Source organism: Pseudorasbora parva, chromosome 17 (assembly GCF_024679245.1).
Source record: "Pseudorasbora parva isolate DD20220531a chromosome 17, ASM2467924v1, whole genome shotgun sequence".
Classification (NCBI taxonomy): domain Eukaryota; kingdom Metazoa; phylum Chordata; class Actinopteri; order Cypriniformes; family Gobionidae; genus Pseudorasbora; species Pseudorasbora parva.
Window position 1 is genome coordinate 11,346,077 of NC_090188.1, and position 27,823 is coordinate 11,373,899.

Here is a 27,823-nt window from a genome sequence, read left to right on the forward strand (position 1 = left end):
TGTATGCTTTTTTTTTAAATCAAATTTATAATGTAAAATTTTTTTCCATTACAAATCATGTGGACATACACACAAACACACATACACGTACGCACACGTGTATGTATATGCTGTTTTTAATCAAATGTTTAATGTTAAAAAAAAATTATATGTATAATAAATCATGTTGTCACATATCGGTTGCAGCTTTTTTCCCGCTTCCAGTATACAGTTCTTAGACATGCTCTTAAATCTATTACTATTCCTTTAAAGTGAAAAAACAAAACAGAATGCAAACAAAAGTGTATAAATGTATATACATCCCCTTACACAAACAGTCTTAATATTTTTTGTACATTTTAGTTTTGACTTGGAATAACCCAATGTACAAACCTGAACAATACACTACATAATCAAAAACAGTAAAGGTCATAAGTGCAATCTCATTAATATTAATGAGTTAAAGCAAGTCTTTTATTTAAAAGGGAAATTCTGTCATGATTTTCTCCAAACAAAGACTTGCTTTCTTTTGAAAACGCAAAAAGATATTTTGAGAAATGTTTGTCTGTTTAGTCCATACAATGGAATCAGCGGTCATCAAAATGGTTTGGTTACCAACATCCTTCAGAATATATTTTTTGTTCACAGAAGAAAAAACTCATACACAGTAAATGATGACAGAATGTTCATTTTTGGGTGAACTATCCCTTTAAAATCTTTGAGGTTTGTTGTGCCCTGCTCAAATAAATAAATAAATAAATAAATAAATATAGAAGTAACAAATGTTCTGCCAAAAAATTCTCCATTGACTCCTGTCACGAATTACTTTAGAGAGAGATTCCAAATTTTATGGTGAACAGATGGGCTCTGGTATCAGAGCGGGAGCTGAGCTACTCTGTAGCTAGACTGTGTTCTCTGAGGCAGGTCTTGTGTGTCTCTCTGGGATGTTGAGAGTGACCTGGTAACAGTCTGCATGATTATTCACAACACCAGCCAGGGCAGATGGCAGAATGTTTGTTTACCAAATGTAATTTCTCTCAGCATTGTGTTAAGTGTAGTGCAAGGCTCAGGTGATCTCACTGTGGACACACACACACACACACACACACACACACACACACACACACACACACACACACACACACACACACACACACACACACACACACACACACACACACACACACACACACACACACACACACACACACACACACACACACACACACACACACACACACACACACACACACACACACACACACACACACACACACTTACAAGAGATGAAAACAAACCTAATTGCTGCTTAGCCCACGCCTGACCCTGTGTGCTGTCAGATGCAGTTATGTTGGATAAATGCAAATGTGTTTGTGTGTGTATGTCAACAGTGAGATCTGCATGAGAGAAAGACACATCCATTGGCAGGTGTCGATTGTGTTTACTTTTCACAGAGCGCTTAATAGACTTGTCTCATTGTCCATTTGTAAGTATGGAAGTTTGTTTCTGCTATGGAATAAAATAATAATAAAAAAGTCATTACGACTTTTTATATCACAATTCTTAATTTTTTTTTTTAATTGCAAGTTTATAGCTTGCAATTTGGACTTGCGATTAGAACTTGAGAACCTTTAACGGCTTTATATCTCTATCGAGTTTATATATCACAATTGCGATAAATGGTCAGAAGTGACTAATACTAAACTAGCTATTGAGACCCACACATGTATAAATACGAACAGGATACCAAAAAAGTTGGGACCCTAACTCGAACTCTAACCCTAACCCATACAAATTGTAAATAAAAGTGCAATAATTTACAAATCTCTATATAATAGAATATAAAATTCTATATAATAGAATATAGATAACATATCAAATGTTGAAAGTGAGACATTTTGAAATGTCATGCCAAATATTGGCTCATTTTGGATTTCATGAGCTACACATTCCAAAAAAGTTGGGACATGTAGCAATAAGAGGCTGGAAAAGTTAGATGTACATATAAGGAACAGCTGGAGGACCAATTTGCAACTTATTAGGTCAATTGGCAACATGATTAGGTATAAAAAGAGCCTCTCAGAGTGACAGTGTCTCTCAGAAGTCAAGATGGGCAGAGGATCACCAATTCCTCCAATGCTGCGGCGAAAAATATTAGAGCAATATCAGAAAGGTGTTTATCAGAGACAAATTGCAGAGAGTTTGAATTTATCATCATCTACACTGCATAATATCATCCAAAGATTCAGAGAATCTGGAACAATCTCTGTGCGTAAGGGTCAAGGCGGAAAACCATACTGGATGCCTGTGATCTTCGGGCCCTTAGACGGCACTGCATCACATACAGGAATGCATACTGTAATGGTAATCACAACATGGGCTCAAGAATACTTCCAGACAACATTTTCGGTGAAAACAATCCACCGTGCCATTCGCCGTTGCCGGCTAAAACTCTATAGGTCAAAAAAGAAGCCATATCTTAACATGATCCAGAAGCGCAGGCCTTTTCTCTGAGCCAAGGCTCATTTAAAATGGAATCTGGCAAAGTGGAAAACTGCTTTGTGGTCAGATGAATCAAAATTTGGGGCGCCATGTCATCCGGACTAAAGAGGTCAAGGACAACTTAAGTTGATATCAGCGCTCAGTTCAGAAGCCTGCATCTCTGATGGTATGGGGTTGCATGAGTGCGTGGCATCGGAAGCTTACACATCTGGAAAAGCACCATCAATGTTAAAAAGGTGTCTCCAAGTTCTAGAACAACATGCTCCCAATTACAACATCATGGCTGCGTAGAAGAAGGATCCGGGTACTGAATTGGCCAGCCTGCAGTCCAGATCGTTCACCCATAGAAAACATTTGGCGCATCATAAAGAGGAAGATGCAATAAAGAAGACCTAAGACAGTTGAGCAACTAGAAGGCTGTATTAGACAAGAATGGGACAACATTACTATTCCTAAACTCGAGCAACTTGTCTCCTCAGTCCCCAGACATTTGCAGACTGTTATAAAAAGAAGAGGGGATGTAACAGTGGTAAACATGGCCTTGTCCCAACTTTTTTGAGATGTGTTGATACCATGACATTTAAAATCAACTTATTTTCCCCTTATAATTATACATTTTCTCAGTTTTAACATTTGCTATGTCATCTATGTCAGTGGTTTTCAAACCTATCCTAGAGGACACCCAGCCCTGCACATTTTGTCTCCCTCATCTAACACACCTGATTCAACTCATGAGCTCATTAGTAGAGATTGCAAGACCTGAAGTGGGTGTGCCAAATATGGGAGACATATAAAATGTGCAGGGCTGGGGGTCCTCCAGGACAGGTTTGAAAACCACTGATCTATGTTGTATTCTGAATAAAATATTGAGATTTGAAACTCACATTATTGCATTTTTTTTAATTCACAATTTGTACAGTGTCCCAACTTTTTTGGGATCAGGTTTGTATATTTATTTGCAGAATGTGAGATATAAACTTCTGAGAAAAAACTGTCCAAATCGTGGTTAAAAAAAATCACAATTACCTTTTTAATTTTGTATTCAGTGGTGGAAACAAGCTTCCATAGTAAGCAATTTTTGCTTGCTCGGAAATTCTCTTTCATCAGATTCTATAAAAGTCAGTAGGCAAACGTTTACTTTGACCATTATCTGATGGTCCTGTGTTCATTGACATCTTATGAGGGTCAGTGTGACAGGATCAGGAGTTTGATGAACTTGTTGCATCAGCATGAGCAAAGAATGACACACATTAACTGGGTAAGCTGAAGATGTACAGGTTGTGTTGAGTAAATTTGCAAAGCTTACTGGTTTTTGGTTCTGTGCTAACAGAAAATTACATCGAAAGGACATGCATCTGATTTTATCAGTGAATACACAGGCTGTCGCATTAGTGAAGGAGACCACAGGCACAAAACCAGTCATAAGGGTCAATTTTTCGAAATTGAGATTTATACATCAAATGAAAGCTGAATAAATAAACGTTCCATTTTATGCATGGTTTGTTAGGATAGAACCATATTTGCAGAGATAAAACTATTTTATTTAAATTCTGTAATCTGAGGGTGCAAAAAATTCTTATTATTGAGAAAATCACCTTTAAAGTTGTCCAAATGAAATCCTTAGCAATGCATATTACTAATATAATACATTTTCTAAATATTTACAGTAGGAAACATTACTAAATAGCTTCATGGAACATGATCTCTACTTAATATCCTAATGATTTTTGGCATAAAAGAAAAATCTATAATTTTTACCTACACAATGTATTGTTGGCTTAGGCTATTGCCACAAATATACCCATGTGACTTAAAACTGGTTTTGTGGTCCAGGGTCACATGTGTACCCTATAACTTTTTTATAAGTTTCAGCTCTTAAAGCCATACTGCATCTCTTTGCTTAATTTTAGACATCAGTGGTTTACATTACTCTTGTGGTCAGCTTTGAAACAGTTTTTATTTTGACATGATCATGGACATGTTTTTATGAATTGTTTGTGTCCATTTTTTTGGATAGTGTTTTTCATGAGATATAATGGTAACACTTTACAGTTTGTTAATTTGTTAACAAGGCTAGCTAGCAAATGCTATAGAAATATATTGTTCATTGTTAATTAGTTAATGCATCAAAATAAAAATTCTGTCATCATTTACTCAACCTCAAATTGTTCCAGTCCTGTATGAATTTCTTTCTTCTGGCAAACACAAAAGAAGATACTTTGAAGAATGTCAGTAACAGTTTATGGGCCCCATTTACTCCCATAGTATTTTTTTGTCCATACTGTGGAAGTCAATGGGACCCTGGGCTTACTTGGTTACCCATCTTCTTCAAAATATCTTCTTTTGTGTTCAGCAGAAGAAAAAAATCAATACAGGTTTGGAACAACTTAAGGGTAAGTAAATGATGACAGAATAACATTTTTTGGGTGAACTAACCCTTTGTTAACAAATGCACTTATTACATTATGTTGCTAATGTACCATCATTTCTATTTTCCCAGGTATGCCATGGCTTTGTATAACCAACATGTCTGTCCTGTGGACAACTGGTAAGATGTTTTTTTTTTTAAATAATATAAATATATCCTTGTGTCCACTTTTCATTATTAATTTAGCTTTTTAATTGTAGGATTACATTGTACTATGGTATTTTTAAATTGTTTATTCAATTCAATTGTAATTTAATAGTTACATGTATTAAATATTTCAATATGTTCAATAACATATTTTAATGCATTTAAAATGTAAAATATAAATAAAAAATATTTTTAAAAAAAGAGTTAAAATTCAAATATTTAAAAATATGTATTATGCTTTTGTTAGAGTATTTGTATTTGTATATGTTTATTAATATATTGGTAACTGAAATATGCCTATTTTCATCTTTCATTTCATTTGAGCTCTGAGGATATTAACCATTTACTGATACTGAACTAACACCTTTTTAAAATGCACAATCAGAGACAACCTGACATTGTGTCTTATAACTTCTTCTGTGTCATCTGCTCTAATGAGTAATGTATTTGATATGAGATGTTGAACGAGTGTCCAGATCCTTTCTTATTAACTTTCTTTTTTATTAACATTGGCTCAATGCCAATGAAGAATTTAACTCTGCAGGTGAACTTGTGCTTCATACCATGAGAGTTTTTAGTCAAACATTAGCATGTTGAGCATGGCGGTGTCTAGGTAACTTAAATGGTAGCACTGCTGTTGGGCTTTGGGAGTTGGCACACTGTACCTTAATTATTTAAAGCAGTAATAATGGCATCCATGAACAGAGGCAATCCGAGATGATTACTCATCATTAATATGATTTATGAATAAAACCCAGTGTCTCAGAATATCAGTGGAAAATGTGTACTTTATGTCATGTGTAAAGCAAGTAAAACATTTATTTTGTTAATAGTGGATAGTGGAGCTGAAGCTGAGCAAACAAGATCAAATTTGGTCTGTTTAATGAAATGTGACCCAAAGGCCTCTTTTACCTTTTTAGGTGCTTTGCATTCCTGAGTAATTTTTACACTCTGGAAACAACAGTGGTCTTTCAGTCTTTTATCCTGGTGGGAGGAGCATTAGCTCCTGTAGCATGGGATGTGTTTGCTTTAGTAATGAAGTGTAGCCACTTTATGTTTGCCTTGAATTCTACATGGTGTAGTATGAACCGAAGTGATGGCGGCTGTCAAAACACGTTTATACTGGAAGTGAGTTATAACTCTGACCATATCATCCAGAGTACAGTAGGAATGCAGCACTGTGTAAGTAGTTCAAATTCACAGACAGGTGCAGATTTTCTAATACTCAGGTCTGTCTGGTACTGATTATTATTCATAGCAAGTGAGCAAAGTAGATACCCAAAAACCTCAAAGGCTCAGAGTTATAACTCCATAATGTATATGTTTGTATATTTAGGTCTGTGTGTTTGTTTGCTTGCAGGATGTATAACCAGTCATGTGAAGTGGATCTGCCAATGCAGAGGGGGACAACCCTATGCTGTACTCTGGACAATGTTCCTCTCATAAGGTCTGTATTAAATAACAATAAGAAAAAACTATGACAATGGGTAACTGTAGGAATGTAGATATAGTGACATATCTTTTGCAGTTGTATTGTATTTGTATTTTTAATATTTCTTCATGAAATACGTAACAAAGTTGCTTGAGCTTTAAAATCAGAGGAAACACTACAGTTTGTAGAACATTGAGAAAATGGGGTTATGTCTGTGTTACAGTGTAATTATGTATTGAAGTACTGAGTGATATTAAGTAACTGCATGTACTTACTATAGGGTACAATAGTGGTTGATTTAGGGTTAGTTGCATGTAATTATGCATAGTTTATAATTATTATTACAGTAACTACACATGTAACAAGGACACTGTAAAATAAAGTGTTACCGAAAATGGTTATTATGGAGATTTTTACATTCCATGCTGCATGTCTAATTTCTGTCATGCTGTAAAAACATCCAAATTATGTAACTTCTTAAGGGTCACAATGTGCTCTATGTAGATTATTACTAAATATTAAAAGGATAGTTCACCCAGAAATGAAAATTATGTCATTTAATTACTTAATGTCGTTCCAAACCCGTAAAAGTTTCGTTCATTTTTGAAACACAAATGAAGATATTTTTATTAAATCTGAGAGGTTTCTTTTCCTCAATAGACAGCTAAACAACACTTTTTGATGCTTTAAAAAGTTCATAAAGAGATCTTAAAACTAATCTATATGAATTGAGCGTTTTAGTCCAAATGTTCTGAAGATATATTTATATTATTTCAAGTAACGAAAATTTCAGTTCGTCCCCCCTCCACCCTTAAAACGAGATTTATTTTGAACCCATTGACGCATAAGAACACACCGGTGTGATTAGAACGTTCAATGCATCACTGATAATCAAATGTGCTTTTGCGCTTTAGCTGGCGCTGAGCTAGAGACGGATGTGCTCAGTGCTTTAGAATAATTTGTGTTTTCAACCACATTATGTTTATCTGAGGTTTTACCGTTTTAGAACAAGTGAAAAGAGATCCTCTGAATTGCGGTTCAAACTCTTTGTGTGTTATATCAACTAACATGATAATTATAAAGGCGTTTAAACTGACAAAACACATTCACTTCCACATATTTGACAATTGTAATATATTAAACAATTCATGATATAGTAAACAAGTTTTTGAATATTTTGAAAAAAGGGAAAAACTAAATAAACTGTCTGTGTGGCTTCATGACATGACACCAAGGAAATAAAACGTCCTCAAATAATAATGTTCTACAATAAGAGTCGCCTCAAAAAACTGACGCTGCGGGAACTAGAATACATAATAGAGCCTCTAGAAAGATACCCCCAGGGCACACACAACCAAATTCAGGAATAATTATTCAAGGTTTCTCTGAAGAAGTTACATTTTTCAATTGGAGTTTTGCACCCACACAGAAGACTGCTTGCACTACAGACTTCTTGAGTTAGGTCCTTCGACACATCCGCGATCAACAATCATCTCTAACATTTTGTTTAGCCTATTCTGATTTGTAGGAACTTATTTGTAAAGGAAACTTTCCATTCTTTTCTTCAATTTTTTTAAATGAAAAATGTCATCCTTTTAACGTCTTCATCTCTATATTTTTTTAAATTTTCGCTTATATGCTCCTGACAGGTGCTTCTTTCCGTCCATCATGTTCTTTTTTGATGTGATTAACACATCATGCGCTGTATTTTGAAGTGACGACAGAGCGTGCTCATGTTCATTTCTTACTTTCTATAATTCACAGATTTCAATTGTATTTTATTTTATTTAATTCAATGTTTAATAATTAACACTGATCAGTGAACATAAACAGAAGCTCAACCGAACCTGCTTGACGTGCGAGAACAAACCTCATTGGTTCTTGCGGAAGCTAAAATGTGCTGCGTACATGCTTGAGCTTTTGTTTAGCACAACTGATGTGCGAGTTGATGAACGTTTATGTTAAAACTTTGTGGACCATTTATATTCGTAAAAAGCTTTATTACACACTGCATGAAAGGTAACATGGACGATCCATGTGGGAAAGCACCCTAATCATTCTCACTACCAAAAATATGAAATCTGTTTTCAATGCATTTAAACTCTAAAGTGCAGTTTATTCTTGGAAAGTGCCCCTTCTTATCTTGCCTCCATACCTGAAGCAGTGGTCTGTGTCAGCACATTCTTCACTCGACAACCCCTTCCTTTCCTCTGCACACATCTCTTGTTTTTCCTTGTGTGCAATCTTTATTTTCCTCCCATCTAAATTACTGAGGGAAAAACAAAACCTGTTAGCTAAAATCTGTTATTAATTTATTTGACTTTTCCAGGCATTTTCCCATCAAAGGGAAATCTGACAATGCATATATTGTGTATTCTGGAATAGTTAGTGGGATCTTTGCCCCTAGCTGTACAAATAGGCCATCTGTCTTTGTTGCTTTCAGAGCTGTGTGGTTTATGGAGTATGAGAACTTCAGTTCTATGTGAAGTGCCTTTGGGTGTGTCCATGATCTGCATTTCCACTACCAGCAGTGTGTGTGTGATTGTGTGTGAGTTTATTTTGACTTCTACCCACCATAGTCTGCGGTTCTTAGCCCAGAGGTATCTTAAGTGGGTAAAAGGTCAAATCCACACACACTCACAAAACCTTGGAACAGCATACATACATTTCTCGCTTATCATTATAGAGATTAACACCTCAGTGATTTATTTATAGAAAGCATTTCTATATGTAATCCAGTCAAGGCTCATTTGGCAGAAAATTGGTTTAGCTGAATTTGCTTCAGGGAATTATTAGAATTTACTAAACAGGGCAAATTAGCATGAGAGCGCAATCCTAAAAAAGTGCCGATAAGAGTGGAAAGTTCTGCCACAGACACAGCCGGGTCATTTCCATAATGACCAAATTAGTGTCTGGTTTAAGATATGCTTATTTTGGGTGTTAAATGATAGCGAAAAAAACAGTGAATTGACTAGCGTAAACCTTAGTAAATCACTTTGCATGATTCATTTAAATAGTCTCATCCTATAAATTTTGCGTCTGAAAGAGAAGCTTGTTCTGCTGAACACAGATGGAGATATTTTGAAGAATGTTTTTAGCCAAGCAGATAGAGCAACCATTGACTACCATAGTACCCCCCCCCCTACTATGGTAGTCAATGATTTCTCTATATCTTCTTGGTTACAAACATTCTTAAAAATATCTTCTTTTTTGTTCAGCAGAACAAAGAAACTCATACAGGTTTAGAACAACTTTAGGGTGAGTAAATGATAACATCATTTTTATTTTTGGGTGAACTTTCCCTTTAGTATCACTCAATGAGATGGTGGAAAGTTGGCCGTTTTAGTTTGTTTACTCCATTCTGTATACAGCTGCATCTTCTTTGAAAAGCTTCATACCATGGTGACATGTCAAGGCTAGGCGCTTACACAGTCTTTCACCGGTGGAGGCCCTATCTTTGCTTATCTTTTGTAATTTCCCATACAGTGTGACAGTTGTGTGAGAATAGCCGAGGGTCCTCAAGCCCTCTTCTAGCTCCATCCCTCATTTTGCCAATAATCTACAGCTGCCAGTGTGCTCCTAAGAGCCAGACAGGGCTATTTTAGTCAATTGCCAATGGTAGTTCATCTCTCAGGACCCTTTGCTTTGGAATGCGCATGTATGTTTGCATATGTGTTTATTCATGTGGTGAGAACCCTGGGCATCTAACCTCTGCTCTGATGTTCTGATCTGCAGTAAATGCGGCACACTTCCTCCAGAGAGCTGCTTCTTCAGTCTCATCTGCAGCACTGGATCCTTTATGGGTGAGTTTACAATATGTCCATAAGATTTTGTAATGTTTTGAAAGAAGTGTCTTCACGCTCAGTAAAAAGAGCAATGTGAAATATATTTTAAAATTCAAAATAAGTGTTTTCTATTTTAATATATTTTTTTAAATGTAATGTATTCCCATTACTTCATTCTTCAGTGTCGCATGATCCTTGAGAAATCATCCTAATATGCTAATTTGGTGTTTAAGAAAGAGTATTAGCAATACTGAAAACATTGTGCTGCATATATTTTTGGGGAAACCGTGGTGAATTTTTTCAGGAATCTTTGATCAATAGAAAGTTAAAAAGAACAACATTTGCTTGAAATAGAAAACTTTTGTAACATTGTAAATTTCAGTAAATTTTAGCATTCTTGCTAAATAAAGTGTTATTATCTGTGTTATTATATAAAAAGTGTTATTATATAAAAAATTCTGACCCCAAACTTTTATACATTAAAGTTTTAGTTCACCTAAAAATGAAAATTAGCCCATGATTTACTTACCCTCAAGTTGTCCTAGGTGTATATGACATTCTTCTTTTATACGAATACAGTCGGAGTTATATTAAAAAATGTCCTGGCTCTTCCAAGCTTTATAATGGCAGTTAATGGCTGATTCAGTTTTTAAGTCCATAAAAGTGCATCCATCCATCATAAAAGATGTCCACATGGCTCCGGGGGGTTAATAAGGTCCTTCTGAAGCAAAGTGGCGTGTTTGTGTTAGAAAAAAATATCCATATTTAAAACTTTATAGACTAAAATAACTAACTTCCGGCTGTTTACTGTATAGTGTATAGTTTTCTCTGCACTTTAAGCTAGGATATAACTTTTCCCCTCTCGTTTACAACATTCCTGAACTTGATTTTGATTTTGGAATTTCAGATCGATCTGTAGTTCACTCCCCAGTAAATGATTCCCATCTGTAGCACAATGATGCACTGTCTGGGCTGCAATCAGCTCAGGAAACCACAGGCTTAGTGTTTGCGTATGTGTAATATCACTGCCACCGGTTGACGAAATATACAAGGCCAACTATCTTTAACATTACGGATGTGTTTATGTGCACTGATGTCAGATTTTTAGGAGAAGCCATTATCATCTAAAAGCTGACAATACACACTGCTCATTCTCTACACTTTCCCGGAAAAGCTTTGAGTGTCACTTTGATATTTCACAACTCAAGCTGGGCGGATATGTGCATTCAAGCATTTATAAAACTGAACGGTCAATGCAGTCACTGCACATTACCAGACATTGTCATCATACTCCAAGTGAGTTGCTGAGGATGAATCATCTTCAGAAATGATCTGAATTAGGATGAATCATCTTCAGAAATGATCTGAATTTAATTTAAATCACATCACAGCAAAAACATGACCCGAGGGCTATTTTAAGGCAGATAAACAACAGAAATCCCTTAAAATACAAATGATAATAGCTAACATTTTGATATCTGAGCTATATCGGATTACAAAACATTTGCTTTTTAAAAGAACTGGCGAGTCATCCATAAGTCTTGCTTATGCTGCTCCCCGAACATAAAACCTAGCTGTGTCTTGTGTGACCAATCCTTGCAGATACTGTCAGTTACAGCCGAGTGCAAACTATACAGCAGGTCTGTGAAAAAAGAGAGAATCATTGATTCAGCGTGACCTCTGACCTGAGCGTCTGGGCCTGGTGGCAGTGTCCATGCTGAGAGCTGAAGGGCTGTATTGTTGTGTTCAGCCCTCCACCCTGTGTAACTACAAGTGAGAGTGTTCTCCTGCTGGGAGACTCGTTCTCTGCCTGTTTGCACAAGGAAATTACCGTTGTTCATTCAACAATACAAGAAAGTTGCATTTTGTATTCTTTTTTGAAAGTGTGTCTTATATAACTCGACTATCAAACAAAACCTTGTATGCTACGTGACTTATTGCATCACAGTTCCAGGACAATAGGATCTTAACGGAGTTGTTTACACTAAAAAAAGTGTATAAAACGCAATGCACACCTGCCAAAAAATTGCATGCCGACTGTTTGATGAAGGGTGACCATCAGTTCCCCAGGGCTGCATTGTTTTCTCGTGGCTTATATAATACTCAGTGTTCCCGAATCTGAGCTTCCAAGAGCTCCTTTTGAAGTCAGCATGGCACTAGAGGAAACATCTCTCAGCGGTGTAGTGCTCTAACAGAAGGGAAGCAGGGTGGAGAGAGTTCACAGCAGGAACTGACTGAAGCTAGTTTAGGCTCCCGAGGACCTTGTGACAGGGCAGTTGTTTACCTTTATCTCCTGTTTTTTGTTCTCTTGAGGGAATTCAGCACCACAGTGAAAACCCGTGATCCATAAATACACAGGTGTCGTCTCTCTAATGTGTTTGGGCTGTGGTATTTCCGCCACATTTCACCCCTTACAAACTAGAATCTTCTTTGTGAATACACAGAAATTAAGCGAGGTTGCGGGTCTGAGATATTGTATGAGAGCTGATTTAGAGCTCATTCAACAAGACGGGACACAGTCGCCGGGCGCCCGCACTTCCACTTTTTCCGGTCATGATTATAAGTTAAAGCAGCTCTGTTTATCATATTAGATACATTTAAGTGTGTTTAAAATCATGTTATGACGTTAAAAACGTCGATTCGCTCAAACGCTATGCTGAAACGTCCTGGTCCATTGGTTAAAATAGCAATTTCCTCACATTTTACAAATAGTTGGAAACATTTGGGATTTTGTAAGAACCCAACTGAACAAAATATATAACACTGGCCTAGTGGTTTTTGGATATTTTACTGCAAAAATACTACATAGTGCACCTTTAATTCCAAATCAATTCAGTTTTGAATGGTGCACAACCAGTTTGCAAGCACCCTGTCTAGCATTCATAGGGTGCTCACTCTATCATGTTGATGCTAGCCCAATGACATGCTCAAGGCGTATTACTAATTTTGACCTTGCAAAATCTGAGATACGTAGCTTAAAGGGGACGTATTATGCCCCTTTTACAAGATGTAAAATAAGTGACCAATAAAATATGTATAAATACCTTTTTATAGCATGTTAAAATTGCTACTTTTTGGGGTGAGCAAAAATGCACTGTTTATGTGTGTCCCTTAAATGCAAATGAGCTCCTGGCCCCCTTTCAAGGAGGATCTTTAAGACCTCATGTTCTATAGTGATGGGAAGTTCGGTTCTTTTCCGCGAACCGGTTCTTTCGAACAGTTCGTTTCCATGATCCGGTTAAAAAAACCGGATCACCGGTTCTTTTACGTCTTTACGTAATGACGTCAGTTCTATAATCCCTGCGGATGAAAATACATTCAAACACATCCATATAAAGTATTTGTAATTAAAACTTAGTATAGTAATAATTATAATTGACATCATCATCATCTTGGAAACATTTTTTCATTTATGTTTTGCAACAGCACTAAATACAGTTCACCAAATCGAACTGAATCGATTGTTACAACCTCTACGTCAAGATATTAGTTCTATTTCTAGTTTGAGAGACTGTCACTGTCACTGTTGTGCAAACACTGATGTTTTACACGGATTAAATAAACATACATTGACATAATAGGCCTACTTACACAAATCCTCAGTGTTCACCCGGGCTCATGTATTATCAGCATCAGCTGTCCCAGTCCGAGAGAAACAGTTCGGTTACGACGCTATCACGCATGCTCAGTATCTCCGCTCACCGGTTCTCAGAATCGAACATGTCCGAAAGATCGAACGTGTCCGATAGAATAGGTTCTCGATTCTGTACCGGTGATCCGTTGCAACCGGTCAATCTGACTCGAGAACCGCTGTATCAGTGTGTGTGTGCGTGCTGAGCACAGGGTGCTGAGCTGCGAACTGCTGCAAGCTGAATAGTCTATATCAAACCTACTGTTTTGATTACATGTATTTTAAAATCTGTATCGACTTAGAAATAAGATAAAAGCTGTTCCAGAAAATATCATGCATTATTGATAAAACAAATAAATGTTTAATTTGACCGTTTTACAATCCATTGTTTCCAAAACTTTAAAATAATATAGTGACAGCTTTGTTATGATGTTTCCAAACGTGATTAGTTTTATACACTTAAAGGGTTACTTCAGCGATTAGCATATGGCTTTGTATCAGTAGAAACCCTGGAATATATTCAAATTATTGTGCTTTCCCCCCTCATATCTCCCTGAGACAAGAGATTTATGCATTTTATTTCTGGAAAAATTCCTCCTATGATGCAAATTGACGATTTTTGCATCATAGGAGGAATGTTTGCCCAAAGGCTAAAGACTACAGCCAGCAGAGGGAGCCATTACCGCATGTTTTGAATCTGCGCATGGGGATGGGAGATTACACTCAGCTTGCAGGGAGAGCTCAGCTCAGCTACAGGCACTCATTTAAACGGAGCTATGGTGAGCAATGTAAGTGTTTTAACTTCTCAAATTAATTTCTATGAAAGTTAAGCTTGCAAAGGCATGAACTGAAACGTGCCAGACTGAACTCGAGTTGTGAATGTATGCCGCGAGTGTAGTCGCGATTACCTCAGCTCTCATCACTCGTGCAGTTAGTGCTCAGTGCTGTGATACTCGCGCGGTGACTCACTCATTATATTGAACAGGCACGTTCAGTTTTTAATTGTAGTGTCTTCTCTAACTCAGTCGCAGTAATCAAGTTGTTGGCATTGGGAATGGCCTCACAGGGCAGCGATGCATTCTGGGAATTGTAGTCTTTCATCCCCATGGGACAAAAATACATTTTCTGTCTTTTCTCAGTCTAGAAGACACCAAATTAAAAAATAATTTCACATTTCTACTGCATTGATGAGCCAGTTTAAATACAGATTCATCTTCCCAGCGCTGAAGTACCCCTTTAACCTGCATTTCGTTCCTCTGAACAAATAACACGCATGCGCAGCTCATCGCCTCATCAGTTCTCCGTATCGAACGTGTCCGACAGAAACGGTTTTTGATTCTGTACTGCTGATCCGAGGATCCGACAACCGGTACCTTCGGTTACACGCGCATGCTCAGTATCAGCTGCTCATGAGTTCATCAGATCTCTCAGCAAAACATGTCTCACTTCAGCTAACGATTGGAGTTACAGCATCTACTTCAAGATATTAGTTTTATTTCTAGTTTGAGAGACTGTCACTGATGGCAGAAAGTTAATATCTACAGTATTTGTGGGATAAGCTCTGATTTGAGACGCGAACCGTTTAGAACGATTCAGTTCGATTTGGTGAACTGGTTCGACCGGTTCACTATAAAGATCCGGTTAAAAAGAACGATTCGTTCGCGAACCGGACATCTCTAACATACCAGCAGCAACAAAACAGGACAATATCATACACTAAAAATGTCAGAAGTTGTCACTAGTGTTGTTCAGTCATCTGTCATCTGACTGTACTATGCATAATAAATGCTCATTTATAAATTACACACACGGCGGGATAAAAATGACAACATAGCTTTAGTCTCCAGGTATCTTAATGTGCTATCAGAAATTTCATAATTCCCACTTCTGAAGTCGTTATCACGAGTTTGTCACATTCAAATGGGCAACTTCAAAGGGTATTCATGTGCAATTTTTAACTAGGAAATCGCATTTACGATCATTCTGATAGCTTGTGAGGGCAGCATCAGTGAAAACAGGCAGAGACAATGGTAGCTTTAGCAACATTAGCCATACAGACAACAAGTTCTTTTAGAAAGGCAATTTGGAAGGACTCACAACAGTTGTGACTTTGTCTGGATCTGAAGTCTGTGCACAAAGTGTTGTTATTAACCTATCTTTCACAATCAACCTTTTTGAAAAATCAGCGTTTGAAAGCCCCTTGTTTGTGAAACAGTCCACCACAAATTGGCGCAAACATATAATACTTCAGCGATTTTCTTTCGGGTAAATTCCTTTGAAAATGAAATTTAACCACAATGTCCTCTCTTGGACATGCACATGGAGACTCTTATGTGCATTGGGGCATATATTTGGTGCAAACATTGTACAACTCCAGCTGTTACGCCGCATTCACACGGGGCGTAGGCGTTAACGCTTGACGGAGGGCGTGGCTGAAGCTGGGTGCTGACGCGATCGTCATAGTGACAACAGCCAATCACATTAACTTGCCGCTTGGACCAAAACACAACACAAAAAAGCGCCTTTTTTGGTTGAATGTGCGAGTGCGATTGCCCGTGTAGTTGTTGTCAGCGCACTGCACAGGTGCACGAAGCTGTTAAGTACATTAAATCCTGAAAAAGCGCCGACAGCGGGAAGAATATCACGTAGTGGTCCAGGAGCTGCGTCTGGATTTTTAACGGTCTATGGTCTGGATGGTTCACGGAGCAGTAATGAACGCAATTGGCTAGCGTCTGCTGAGGATATTTGCATACGGCGATCTGATTGGATGACGCCTGCGCTGGCGCTTGAAAAGTTGAGAATTCTTCAACTTCTGCCGCTTGCAACGCGAGTGAAGCGCCGCGACGGAACCCACAATTCAGTTCGGCAACGGATGATGTCACCCATTCAAAGTAAATGGGAAGCGTTAACGCCTACGCCCCTTGTGAATGCGGCGTTCGAGTGAGGATACAGAAATGGCAGACTCTGTGCTTCTCAATTAGGGCTGTGTCTATGCTAATAGGAGAGATCGTCACCGGCTGTGGGCAGGGCTTCTCCCTACAATGACGTCATCGTAGGGTGGAATCTGAATCAGTTCATTTGAAGTCATTTGACTGCTTTTGATTTATTGTTTTATTTTTTTAAATGGACTGCATTTATATGGACTGCATTTATATAGCGCTTTTATCCAAAGCGCTTTACATTTTTGCCTCACATTCACCCATTCATACACCGACGGCGATGGCAGCCATGTAAGGCGCCATCCAGCTCGTCGGGAGCAGCTGGGGTTAGGTGTCTTGCTCATGGACACTTCGACACTTGGTCAAGTGGAACCGGGGATTGAACCACCAACCTTCTGGTTTGTAGACAACCTACATGAACCACTGAGCCACTGCCGCCCCAGCTTTTTAAAGCTGCAGTCCGTAACTTTTTGCACTCTAGTGGTTAATAAACAGAACTGCATGCGTCTTGCGGAAGAACATTGCAACCGGAGCTACTTCTCTCTGTTTATGTCTATGGCGGATCACGCAGGGACTGTGCTCCTCCGCAGCGATTCCTACCAGTCTGGCCTGAAATAGTCCCAATATATATACTTATTATAAGTGTACCATAATGATTCAGGGTAAGACAAAAACATGGTTTGGAAAATGGATTAATGTTGTACATTCTCATTATATAATTTTTGTAAATCTTGAACACAAAATTTTTTACAGACAGCAGCTTTAAATGAGTGAGTGGATTTTGCCATTATAGGCTGGTTGTATTCACACACTGCCGACACACATCTGTGTTCAAACACTTTATAAAAGGGATTTTTGCATAATAGGTCCCCTTTAAAAGAGCTACATTTTCGGGATGACCATGAGTTTAATTGGGATTGAACACAGCTTTATTTGTATGTGAAGTTTGGTGGTAGTTACACAGCATAAATAATAATTGCCTATGTCCAATGGATACCATGTGTTTCTGAGTCCCCAGTCTTTGTTTTGCATTCTGAGGCCAAGAGCATATTTCCAGGAAACCATGCTTACAAACACACCTACACACAAACATATACGCAGGCAGTTGGAAAGACCTTTTTTTGACCTTTTATGGGCTTTTGTTACGCCCTGCATTTATGGAATCTGGGGTTGTGCAGCACACAATAAGTTCAAGTCAGGTATATTTAGCAGGTATACTTAGCTTTTTGCAGATTGCTGTGTATGCTGAATTCCCATTGTTTCCTGTGCCCGTATAACTGAAGGCCTATTCATGAGGGAAACAGCTACAGCAGATGCTTGGGAAGGAATACATCAGCTGACAGTGTAGTCTAATGCAGTAAACAACCATTACGAGCCACATTATCTGTTTCTGACTGTTGTGCTGTTTCGGCTGGATTTTATTAAACAAGAGTTAATTTCCTTCACCTGCAGACATGTCGTTTGTGTTTCCACGCTCGTAACTTCTCCTACACCATGCTGTAGAACATCTTAAATTATTTGCTACCACAATAGTTACATATAGCTTCTTGGATGTAAAATTTGTTTCTTGGTGAAATGACCAGCATGGATGGTTACTATGTGGGCTCTTGATCTAGCTTAACCAGCAAGACTTTTTTTGATCAACCACATTCACCAATGATGGTTGACCTACATCATCAGTTACTGGTTAGCAACATGGCTAAAATGGTCCATAAGCATGGCCAGCACTAACCAGCTTTAAAAAAAATGCTGGTCTTTCCTACAGTGTTTCTGTACTTTAGGTGAATGTGTCACAATAGCCATAATGTTGACTCAGAAGAACATCTAGGAACGTTCTGGTAGGCGGATTGGGCTGAGAAAGGAGGGGTGGTTTATTGTCTGTTCTCCCCCCCAAACACTTTGCCACTCCAACAGGCCACATCTGCCCCAGTCAGTTTTCATTAAGCATTAACCCAGCAGTAAAACAGTTGAGCAGATTGCAGCAGCTTGATTTACGTTAGAGATGTCACCATGATGCCCCTCTTTAATTCGCTCTCTTCTCATCTTTCCACGTTGCCTGCCTATTTAGACTTTCCAGGAAAACAATGACTATTTTCTTGACCAAAAAAGATTACTGGAACTGATTGTTTTGTCAAAATGAGCCTGACTGGTTTGGAGACGAGTAAAGAGATTATTCTGTTTCTGTCTTTTGTCTATTTTATTTTATTTTTTGGTCACACATAGTAAGATAATGTACTTTATGTCATCAAGACATATTCATACAAACGGATCACTTTCCATTCATACAAAAAACTAAAAAAGAGCAAATTAACTTGTTACAGAACTTCAGATGAATTATTTTAAAAAATACAGTATGTGGGTATGCAACACCCTTCAAAAAGTTTGGGGGCAAGTACATTTTTTTTGTTAAAGAAGTTAATACTTTATTGAGCAGTGACGCACTGAATTGATAATACAAAAGTGACAGTTTATAATGTCACAAAAGAAAGAAAAAAAAGTTGTTCTTTTAAACTCCCTGATCAAGAATCCTAAAAAACACTGTAGTGCAGTTTTGACAAAACTATTAAGCAGCAGAATGGTTTTCACCATTGAAAATAATAAGTACATTTTTTGAGCACCAAATCAACATATTATAATGATTTCTGAAGGATCATTTGGCGTAACGTCTGCTAAAAAATATTTTAATTTTAAAATATATCCAAATAGAAAATAGTTATTTTATATAATAATAATATAACATTTATAATAATATTTTCACAATATTACTGTTTTACTGTATTTTTGTAAATAAATGCAGCCTTTGTAAGCATAAGATATTTCTTTCAAAATCTAATTTATAATGAAAGAAAAAGTTTAAATATATTCTTATATATATTGGCTATAACGTCACTTCAGCATCACATTGATCATATAGAGAGTATCCTTAAACTTGGTTTAAAGAATGGATTGATGGATTTTTTTGTCATTACCTGGACTACTTGAAATGAGTCATTTAAAATGAGCCATCCAGTCTCTCTGTGAAAGTGCATTTATTTACTTATAGTTTATTTAATAGGGAAAAATACAGTAAACATAGATTATCTTCTTTAAGCAAAGTGTTTAATTTGCAACACGTTTGGCTAAAAACTGTATAAAAAACTATATATTGTGTGATAAATTTGTAAAGATGCATTATATTGTTGTATGCATTTTAGTAGCTTATGAAATTAATATTTAACCTATATCTCTACTTAAAATTCTGGAGAAAAAAATATAGATATATAGATATAATCCTAGATATACCTGAAAATTAGCCAGATATAGTGAAAATTTGAGTTGAGGGCATGTCACAACAGATTATTTAGTTTCTTCTGTTTTGCATTGCATACATCACTTTTATCCGTGAGGGGCTGGCTATCTTTCTTACATTTACACTATATTAAATGCTGAAGTACCTTTTAAAGCTACCTTTTCCCATTTGACCCCTGTTGAGTGTATAACATGTATACCTTGAATGAACTTTGGTGTCTGCCAAATGAGATCATCATAAATATAAACTCACCTACTTTAGAAATCTTAAAAACTGCTACATGTTGTTATAACATGTAACAGGGAACATCTTTGTAACTGTTGCAAGTTGTCCTGATGTTTTTTTATTTATTTCAAGACTGCTAAGCTTTTGCCATTAGGGAATATATATATATATATATATATATATATATATATATATATATATATATATATATATATATATATATATATATATATATATATATAAAATACAATTTTATTTTTTATTTTATTTTTGGTAACACTTTAGTTTATGGTCCAGTTCTCACTATTAACTAGCTTAATTAGCATGCATATTACTAGGATATTGGCTTTTTATTTGTACTTATGAAGCACATATTGGTACCTTACTCTGCATAACCATATTCTACATCCTTCCAATAGCTTAACCTAATTAACTAACTATTAATAACCAGTAATTAGGAGTTTATTGAGGCAAACGTTAGTTAAAAGTTGGGTAATACTGAGAATTGTACCCCAATCTAAAGTGTGACCAAAAAAAAACATATTCATTGTCTTTAAATTTAAGTTTTTATTTGTGTTTGTTAATTGTTTGTAATGTACATTTTAATAGTGGTATTTCTTTATAAAATAACATATATATTTTTTCTCACACTCTGTTTCTTGTTTCTTCTCACTCTCAGTGATGGTGATTGTGTTTCTACGCTATGCCCATGTGATAGAGAAGCACCAGAACTGTGTGTTAAATACAGCAAGTCTTTCCACTGGATGGATCTGTGCTGCAGGACTCATCATGGTCGGCAACTTCCAGGTACAGCTTACATAAACCATACTATCTTACTCGTTTCTACAAACTGCTCCTTAGTAGCCCAGTTTTCTTCACGGTTGGTTTGAACATATGACTACAGAAGAGGAAATATTTTAAGGTCATAAGAAACATAAATTCAGTCCAGTGTGTCCAAACCTTGTTTCGTGCTTATGTTTGTATTTGCGAGTGTATCTTAGCATGCAATTTAGTGTATGTGTATATCAGACTGTTTGGATAAGTGTTTTCTTTTAAGTATTTTTTGTGAATACCTGTGTCATCCAGGCATGAGTGATACTTTACTCCTGTTCTACCTCGGTTCCTCCTCCACGGTGTTTAGATGAAAGGCAGACTCCATAAACCCTCTCATGCAGAGCCACAAGCTCCTTCGAGCCCTGTGAAACCAACATCCTTTACCTTTATTCATGAATCGGTGTGAGCCCTTGGCCACAGCGTCTTTGCAGGTTGATATGTTTGGACATTTGGCTGAGTGCCCAGACGGCTGGCGAATGGGGAGGTCGGCCAATGGGGGCATCACAGGTTTTTATGGGCTGGTTGCCATAGAGAAAGGGGGGGAGGCAAATCTTTCTCTTGATAATATAAGCACCCAGATCTTAACTATGTACTCCAGCAGAACCAATGCATAACCCTATGTGTGTGTGCGGGAGAGAGCACAGGTTCAGACTTGTTTGTCTATCCCTCACTAAAGCAGTCTGTATTAATGTTAACTTTCATAGGCAGGTGTTATAAAAAGAGACATGAACCTTTGTCCTTGCAGCATTATGAACTTAATTCATCTTATCAGCAATTTTGCTATTCACTTAGTTATTTTGGTTTGCTGCCCTTGCATATCTGAAATGTTTTTAAATCAAGCAATGCTACTCCCTTGCATTTCTTTAAGCATAGTCAGCTGGCTAGCCATTGAAACGTGTTTGTTTTTTACGTCCTTTCGATTGTTCAGGAAGGACTGACATTACAAATGGCCGTATACACGTGTACTTTAAAAATACGATGGATGAACAGAATTAATTTGGACATTTATGTATACACATTGATCAACACACTATTTTTTTTTGGGAGGGGGGGGGATGCGTAATGCTTTTGATCTTGATTCAGTATAGTATATATACTATACATAATAAGAAAAAATATTTTTGTTTTAGCACTAGTTTAAACATTTCTTGGGTCAAATTATATGTGCCATTCCTTAATATTCACTTGTGAGTGATTATATAAGTATCATTATTCATTAAAAATATTAGGATGCAAGTTATTCAAGTTTTGAAATTTCACATTTAAAGAAATCTAGTGTTTGATCATCATATCTAAATATTTATTAGAATGCAAAGACTGCAATACTTTTTTGAGCAACTAGATTAGATACATGGATATTTATTAAAGAGCCATAAGGCACCTACTGGTTAATGGCATTACAAATAATGTACTATTTATGTAATGTATGTGTATTACTTTTTTTTTTTGTGCCACAAAATGACTGTATTTGTCCTCTTTGATTTGGAATTCTCTATTTTAACATTAATTACTAAACATATTGTAATATAAATATTAGAAGAAATATATACAAATATGAAAAGAAAAATATTTTAAGTGGTCATTTATTTACAATAGCCTAATTGTTGCACAAATAGTATTTAGTACCAAAAGATCTCCTCAAAATATTCAATAAATATAATTTAATGAGTATGAGTGTGAGTGTGACCAATTAGTAAGGAATACCTGAGGGCTAAATACAAGAATAGCATTAATGTTAGCAATGTTGCATCTCTATCACTCTCCATAATAAAACGATCCTGTAAATATGGCTGACTTAATAATCAATACACACTAACACTATGCTGTACTGTTTACCAAAACTTGCAGCAAACATCTATATGGTGAAACTGTTGTGTATCCGCTTAAGCCATTTAAATTCATTGGCACAGCGCTAGAAGTATTGAGCGCTCATGGGCCACGTGACCAGCGCGCGCCGCAGGGAGACGAGAGCATGCAACTCCGCTTTTCAACGCCTCTGGCTTTAACATTATGCCACATTAGCGCCAAAACGCTATTTATTGTTTGAATTTCATTAAAACACATTTTAAAAAAATAAAGCTTATAGCTTTGTTTAATATCAAAAGCAGGTTTGGCAATTTGGCGTGAGATTGAGTTGGGCGGAGTGAGAGCGTGAGACAGAGCCTGAAAGCGTGAGTCTCACGCCAGATGCGTGAGAGTTGGCAACCCTGGAGATTACTTTTAATTAGTCTTCCCATTAATGCCATCTTCATTCAAGCCGATTTCAGAATGTGCATGTAAACAAGAGGCGGGATTTATCGCATTAACCAATCATATCTAATCATAACCACTCATAACCAATTAAAGACATTCCCTCCTCTCACGTGACTTTCCCCTATTCATTCCCAAGCTGTCTCTCATTTCAGGGAGGCTTATGGGTTTAAAAAGTAAAAAGTATATAAAACGTATATATACTATAAAATGTATTATGGGTTTGGACGACATGAGTGTGTGTCAATTTATCACACTCTATCAATTTAACCAGAAAGATTATGATATCTGAGAAGCATCTCCAATTTAAACCTAACTTGAACTTCATGGCTTTTCAGCAGGGAAGATAGCTTTAATGCCTCACGTTAAGCCATTATAATGATACGAGGACCACCCATGCTGTGTGGAGCTACATTGTGTACTGAGCAGAGAGATCCATGTTTGGGTCGCACATGTGAGGTCTGCAGTCCATTAGGTCACGTTTGCCAGGCCCCTCCCCACTTTGCTCTGCTGTTTTCTTCCATCTGTAGTCTGGAGCTGGTCAAAAAACAAAATAGGAGTCTGCTCCTGTAGTCCCTCCCTTCTCCTATGTTTGTGTAAGGAACATGTGTTTGGAAAGTTCCTGCCCACCGCTTGCCACATTGTGTTCCAGTTGGGCCTTCATTTAGATGAGCAAAAATGTTACAAGGATGCTGTTTGCCACATAAAACTCCCATGACATCAGAAGAATAAAAGCTAAGTTGCAGTAGTGATTTGTTTTTAACTAGATTGTAAAGAAAATGTTAAAGAATGCAAATAAAAATGAGAGTTTTATGACTTTTAGTCTTTGAGGCCATCTGTATGCAAGTGTGCTCCTTAATGTTCACAAAATTTAGCAGATATACACTTTCATTCAAAACCTTGAAGTCAGTAAGGTTTTAATTAATTTAACGTTTCTTTAGGCCGAGACACACCAAGGCATCTGGCAATGTCGAGCCGTTTTTGAGCATTGGTCGGCTTAGTTCTTTAAGTGTGTTCCGCACCGTTGGCTCTTGTCGGATGTTGTCAGGGTTTTGGGGCCGATTCAGCATGTTGAATCATTGTCGGGCCGTTGGTGAATGAGAACTGTGATTGGCTGTTCAGTTAAGCGAATGAGTCAGTGGACGAGAATAAAAACAAAATGATGAAAGCGAGCAAAGAAGTCAAGACGACACTGATAGAAGGCTGTTTTACGTCACCTTAGTTGAGTGTTCGAATGCACAAATATTTTCATAGTACATAAGCCAACTGGAATGAAGAAAGTGATCCGCGTGATTTGATATTCAAAATGTTAAGCATGCACTACTTTGTTTACGGTTTGTATATCTGGAGTCCTAGTTTTAGTTTAGTTTTTTTATTGACGAAAATAGACTATTGATATCTGGTGATATTGATGATCAGTGCCTGGGCACGACATGTAATGCAATAGTAATGCAACATGTAATTAACTGTGTTAATTCTAATCATCTGATCTGAAATAATCTTTGTCTGTGTCTCAGTAAATCAAATCAGTGATTAAACGTCAACTTACTCTTGTCAACTAACTTCTCTTAGTAGGATGAATTTGTTTTATCGGTGATTCAATTCTATAAAGAAAGTGATCAAAAAAAGTGATTAATCTAATCAGTTTAAATTTATCTAATCTAATAAATATCAGTGACTCCCGTTTTATTCAACAAATCTCTTAAAGGTGCACTATGTAACTTTCCGTCCACTGGAGGGCGCCTATTCAAAACAAATGTGTAGTTTGATGACGCAAATTTTGAGCGCAGCATCTTGGGACATGTGGTCTTCACCTCACAGCCGGTGGAAAATAGGACACGGGCAGAAATCATGTTCATGGATGCGGTTATTAACGTTACTGTAGTGTAAAGCAGAGCAGGACTGAGTGTTGTAGAGCTGAGCTCAGCTGCTGGAGCGATTGTTTAAAAAATACCTGCCTCGCAAACACCGGGAGTTTTATTATGATGGGACGGGACACATTCGCCGGGCGCCTGTACTGATCTGGTCTTCCGGTTATGATTATGAGGTAATGCAGCTGTTTATCATATTAGATACATTTAAGTGTGTTGAAAATGATGTTATGACGTTACTCCGTGCGTTCACTTGTTCACACTGCTAAGAGTAAAGCGCTCCTGCCAAATAAAACCCGAAACCGAGGGTAGCGCAGATATGACGCAATTGACAGGCGACTTCCTTAAACGCTATGCTGAAACGTCCTGGTCCTTAGTTAAAATAGCAATTTTCTCACAATTTACAAATAGTTGGAAACATTTGGGATAGTGTAAGTACTCAACTGAACATAATATATAACACCGGCCTAGTGGTTTTTGGATATTTTATTGCAAAAATACTACATAGTGGGCCTTTAACTATATCACATTTGCACTGTTAGGGAATATGAAAGCATTCGTTAGTGTACGGAAACTGAGTTTCAATGACGAGATCACTGCTTTCATTCGCTCAACAAAAATGTGTCTGTGATCGGCTACAATGTTCATCTCTGCAACCTTTCATGCCACGATCTAAATATAATGGCATCTAAATGTAATGCAACACTTTTCATGATTAGTTAACCAAGAGAGCTGTAATAGTAAATACGTGGTAAAACAGAGCCTAATACTATATCAAATGGAAAAAGACATTAGCCAATCACAGCAGTGGGCGTTAACACTGAACTCTCACAGCAGACAAACCCCTTAAAACAGAACGTTTAGAGCAGATGGAAAAATGCCTTTTATTTCAAAATTATGACAGTTTTTATGAAAAAAGCATTCTAACATTATAAATGCACTCCAGGAAACATCATAAAGCAATACAAAAACACAGTTCATGATCATTAATATATTTTTGAAAACCCTGATACGTTTGTTTTTTTCCTTTGATGAATTAAAACTTTAAAAGAACAACATATATTTTAAATATAAATATTTTGTAATATTATAAAAGTGTTTACTGTGACCAAAAACAGACCAAAAATATTGTTGACTCATCCTGCAATACACTCTAGCATCTCACTAGCAAATCATGGTTCATGGCTGTGATGTAGCAAAAAGATTTCATTTTTTTTTAAACCCTGCAAAATGTCCTACTTCTAGTTTCAGTTGGAAATATGTCAACACAGGAAAGAACACTGCACTTGTAAACCGACTTCATGGGGTCTTAAAAGTCGTGAAGTGGTATTTGCAAATGCTTTTACTTCCTTAATGTGAAATATTTCCTAGTGAATGGAATATTTAACAAGAAAAATGTGTAGTATGGGACTTTGTGATTTTATCCATCTGAAATTAATTGGATTGTGAAATGTTTCAGTGGAACCAGGTGCTTGGATGGAAGAAGTCGAAAGATAAGAGGGCTTGGAATCTGACCAAAAAGGACAGTTGTTTCAGAGGTTTTCTTGTTTTGACAAACATGTTTCCTTAGGATAAAGTGCACCAATGAAGCATTGACAATAAGGTCGAGAAAATATACAAAAGGTGTTTTTTTGTAGTACAGATTATTGAATGCAGTAACCATTTTATTGTGACATTTGAAAATCTACCCATCACCAAAGTTGTATATAAAAATAGGCACTTTCGTTTGGAAAGAAAAAGGAATTGCTCCATCCTTCCTGTTTTCTATGAAATGGAGGGAACGTTACTGGAAATGTGGGTAAATGAGTCACGGTGCACCATGTGCTGTGTGTATGGAGTACAGAGCTTCCATGATCTGACAGGCAGGAGAGGCGGGAATGAGCACGTGGCCCAAACGCCACATCTGCACCTCATCAGCGGGCCTGCCTGCCCTTCTGGCGCTTTCCACCGCTGTGGTGTAGGATGACAAGGGCGCCAGCAGACTCTCATTATTACCATCAGAAAAAAGGGAAGTCATGTTATGTAACTCTGGCTGCGCTGTTTCAGTTTTCCAGATTTGATAGAACTTGATCGTCCTGATGGTCTTGGAATTTAAGTTTGTTTCGGAATGATGTGGTGTGTTTCCATAGAACTAGATTACAAAGAACAAAGCTTTTTGGAGTGTGTCCTGTTTTGATAGGTACAGGTGTGTGGCCAGCCTCTTCCAGCAAACCTGTCTGAGCTTGCTGAAGAAGCTGCACTGCCTTGTATTTCTTAATAAGCTTAAGCCCCATTCAAACGAGTCTAGTTTTCCTTAAAATGTCCACAACACTTTGCACAACAAGTTATTTTGACCTTTGTTGATTTATGCAACTAAAATAAAATGTCTTGTTGTGGTGCCTGGTACAGTTGTTCACTTTCTGGGTAAAATAATACTTGGTGGTACTTTTGACAACCCTGGGTTTAAGGGACCATGAATGTGGTTTGGATTTTAGCAGTGTTCATCACCATAGTAACTTACACTCCACGGCT

At 37.1% G+C, this 27,823-nt stretch overlaps 1 protein-coding gene across 1 annotated transcript in view; it reads left to right on the forward strand.

The window, feature by feature from the left end:
• The window catches only part of zgc:154058 (Transmembrane protein 150A-like), a 43,497-nt gene that overhangs the window by 2,764 nt on the left and 12,910 nt on the right, over window positions 1–27,823 (forward strand). Inside the window, 4 exon segments of the mRNA XM_067421113.1 lie at window positions 4,982–5,029; window positions 6,417–6,503; window positions 10,224–10,291; window positions 21,037–21,164. Of these exon segments, the coding sequence (XP_067277214.1) occupies window positions 4,982–5,029; window positions 6,417–6,503; window positions 10,224–10,291; window positions 21,037–21,164 (331 nt within the window).